General features: G+C 39.3%; 1 protein-coding gene across 1 annotated transcript; it reads right to left on the bottom strand.

Moving 5' to 3' along the window:
- Positions 1-378: 378 nt before the first annotated feature.
- On the bottom strand, positions 379-1110 carry LOC136573403 (vomeronasal type-2 receptor 26-like). Its single transcript, XM_066574695.1, has one exon. The coding sequence runs from the start codon at positions 1108-1110 to the stop codon at positions 379-381; it is 732 nt and encodes a 243-aa protein (XP_066430792.1).
- Between the last annotated feature and the right edge of the window lie 2386 nt (positions 1111-3496).

The raw sequence follows: 3496 nt of genomic DNA, 5'->3' as shown, positions 1-3496 counted from the left end.
CTTGGTTCTGGTATTGTGTCTAAGTAGTAAGCTTAGTTGTGGTATAGTATCTAAATAGTAAGCTTAATTCTGTTACCAAATCTATATAGAAAGATTGCTGGTGATACCGTATCTATGCAATACACCTTATGTAGCAAACACAATTTATAAAACCTGGACTGGAAGATGGCCCACGCTCTCGATAGGCCTCATGGTTGCCTTAATCCATCTCTAGGTATGAACCATACTTGGAAATAATGAGTGATACTGCTAAATTCTTTTTTTAATTAACCCCAATTAAATGGAAATACAACACATCAAGCCACGACTTTGTTTACACACAATATGCAGTAAATGCAATATTTGTAACAGGAGTTTAATTGCATTTCACTAGACATTTTATTTCTCTATTAACTTCTTTCTGCAGTTTAATTCAGGCCTCATTATTAGGATAAAACATTTCGGGAAAAATATACATCCTAATATTCCAGCACTTGAGGTCAATATGGCAAATATCTCAGTAGCCACCATGTATTTCCCTCTGGTGCTCAAATAAGCCGGGATCATGGCAATCCAGACACTGCAGAACAGCAGCATGCTGAAGGTTATATACTTGGCCTCATTAAAACTGTCTGGTAATGTCCTTGCTATAAAGGCCAGAACAAAGCTCACCGCTGCTAGGAGTCCCATATAACCCAACATGGAGTAGAACCAGATAGCTGAGCCTTCATTACACTGAATGATGATCCTTCCAGGAAACGAAAGATGGTCAAATTCTACATAAGGAGGTGACACCATTAGCCATGTAACACAGATCAGGACTTGGATGGAGGAGCATGTTGCAATAATATAATAAGAGCATTTGACCTCTATCCACTTCTTCCAGGAACTACCGGGTTTTGTGGCTCTGAAAACAACGCAGACCATGATAGTCTTGGCCAACACAGAAGAAACAGAAATGCAGAAGAAAATTCCAAATGATGTTTGTCGCAGTTTACAAGTTATGTTCACTGGACGTCCGAGGAAGAAGAAGATACAGAGGAAGCCAAGCAATATGGAGACCAGGAGGATGAAGCTCACAGTCCGGTTATTGGCCTTCACAAGAGGAGTGTCCCAAAAGGAAATGAACATTCTTACAATAAATAAAGTTATAATTGAGAACAATAAAGAGATGGTACAAAATAGCGATGTCAGAACGTCTGTTGTATAAGAGAGGAACTCAACTGTTTTAGGGATACATTTTTCTCTCTTCTCATCTGGCCATTCATCATCTGGACATTTGTAGCAATCCTCACTGTCTATACAATAAAAATATTAGCAAGGTGAATAAAAGAAGCAAATAAATGGCATATACATGAGAGAAAAGGAAATCATGTGAAAGTAAAATATACAAGTATTCTACTACGTCATTACGAGTGAGTCCATCAGAAGAATAGTGATTGCAGCTCTGGAGCAGAATACAGGATCAGTAATGTATGTACACAGTGACAACTTCAAACTGACTGGAGCAAGCTTTGGGACAGTTACAAGGATTCCTGTAAGCCATTGAAGAGGAGAGTTCCTGACACTGGACTAGCCGGGATTGGTTAAAGTGAGTACTCCCACGTGACACATTGTAAGTGAGGCTAGCCCCCCAGGCTGACTGTAGGTGTGCACACCTTTAGAGACCTTGCCAGCTCATCAACAGGATTGTTGTATACATGGGAACTAGGCTCATTGGACTTGGACTGGTAGTAAATTCCCAGAGCTCACAAACGAGGACTGATATATTGCAAAATGTTATGCAAGCTAAGTCATAAAGACATATTGTCTGGTGTTTGAACGTTGTGCCTCAAGAGGACTATGTTTCTGATAGTAAAGTATGGACGGTGAGACTTATATTTGTTTTACATGACTGATCTCTTTACATCATTATTGATATAGCTTTTTCTGTTACTGATATTTCTTACTGTGCATAACGTTTATTGAACCTACATTTTGTTAGCTGTAAGGAAAGTCTATAGTAAAAGTTGAACCGCACACTTGTTGTTAATGTTAGATTGTTTTGAAACTCCATCTGCAGCATCGCATCCTGAATCTGCTCAAAAATCCCCAACAACATTTCCTGGCAGAGCTGGCAGGATACAATATCAAACTTAGAGATAAATAGCGAGTGTCAAAATGGCAACAGGTCCCACAGCTATTGGCGTAATTCCTGCAAGATTCTTACAAGTGGGCACAATTTTAAGCTACGCTTTCAAATTTGACGGGCATAATATTACATTTGCTGCTTGGACAGCCGGATTACAGAGTGTTATTTGCCTATATAATATAAACCCTGAACTATGAACAGAACTAGCTTTAAATGTTTTAGAAACAGATTCACAGCAAACAGTAATATTCCAGTCCGAGTCTGAACTCCTTGACGATATATACAAGAAAAACACCAGTGCAGGGAGATTAAGAACTGTTTTTACTGGGTTCCATCAAGAGGAGGAGAGCATTACTTACTAGACAAATGCTGTCCAAGAGATTTTATCCAGTACCTGGAAGAGAAATCAATATGGGATAGAGACTATGGGGCCTTTAGATCTTATTCTTTTTTTTTTCTCATTGGATTTTTATTAAATTTCACAGACAGATTTACAATTATGCATTAATATGAATACAATTTTTTCCAGGCTTATTACAGAAGTGTAAGTAGTGACGATCAAATTTTGTGTGTGAAACCATATTTAGTCATTTGAGATACAGATTATAGAATTCTTTGGGTAAAGCAGGATATTGGGGGGGGGGGGCAGAGAGGGAAGGGGGAGAGGAGAGAAAACAGAGGGATTTATGGGAAGGATGGGATAGGGAAAAAAAAAGAAAATAACAATTTTAGACATCAAGCTGAAAGTTGTCAAACCATTGTTTCCATACTGTCGTGTACTTTAGATAAGAATTCTTTCTGAGCGCAAGAGTTTTCTCGAAGGCCCCATGCTCCGTTATAAGTTGTATTAGCTCGTTTATGTGGGGGATTTTCATAGTTCGCCATTTCCTAGTTAGTAAGATTTTTGCTCCCATCAGTATATGGCCTATTAACTGTCTTTTTTCAGGTCTGTTTTCCCCGAGGTCTAAAAGCAGTAGTGATGTGGCAGGGAGTTTCAGGACTTTGGTATTCGAGAGTTTGTTGATTAATGAGTACACATTAGACCAGTATGAGGTAATTAGAGGGCATGGCCAGAGTATGTGAAGTAGGGATCCCTCTTGCCCGCATCCCCTCCAACAGTCGGCCTCAGAGGTCATCCGTCTTTTCTTTAGTTGGTCCGGTGTGAGATACCACCTTGTGAGAGTTTTTAGGTGAGTTTCTATTAAGTTGGCACATTTTGTCGCTTGCTTAGCTCTTTTAAAGGACTCTAGCCAGCTGTCAAGAGGGAACTTTGTTTTTAGGTCTCTTTCCCAATTTAAAAGGTGGCATCTCTTTCCCGAACGTAGGTTACCGGTCATCTGGTCATAGAAATATCTGGTTGTACTTTTGTTCCCTTTTTGTAGTTTT

The sequence above is a fragment of the Eleutherodactylus coqui genome, chromosome 7, assembly GCF_035609145.1.
Source record: "Eleutherodactylus coqui strain aEleCoq1 chromosome 7, aEleCoq1.hap1, whole genome shotgun sequence".
Lineage (NCBI taxonomy): Eukaryota > Metazoa > Chordata > Amphibia > Anura > Eleutherodactylidae > Eleutherodactylus > Eleutherodactylus coqui.
Note: the sequence above shows the minus strand (reverse complement) of the source record. Positions and strands in the feature narration are given on the sequence as shown.

Bases quoted from the DNA above. Each gene is read 5' to 3' on its own strand.
- LOC136573403 (XM_066574695.1), bottom strand. From the start codon at position 1,110: ATGTTCATTTCCTTTTGGGACACTCCTCTTGTGAAGGCCAATAACCGG.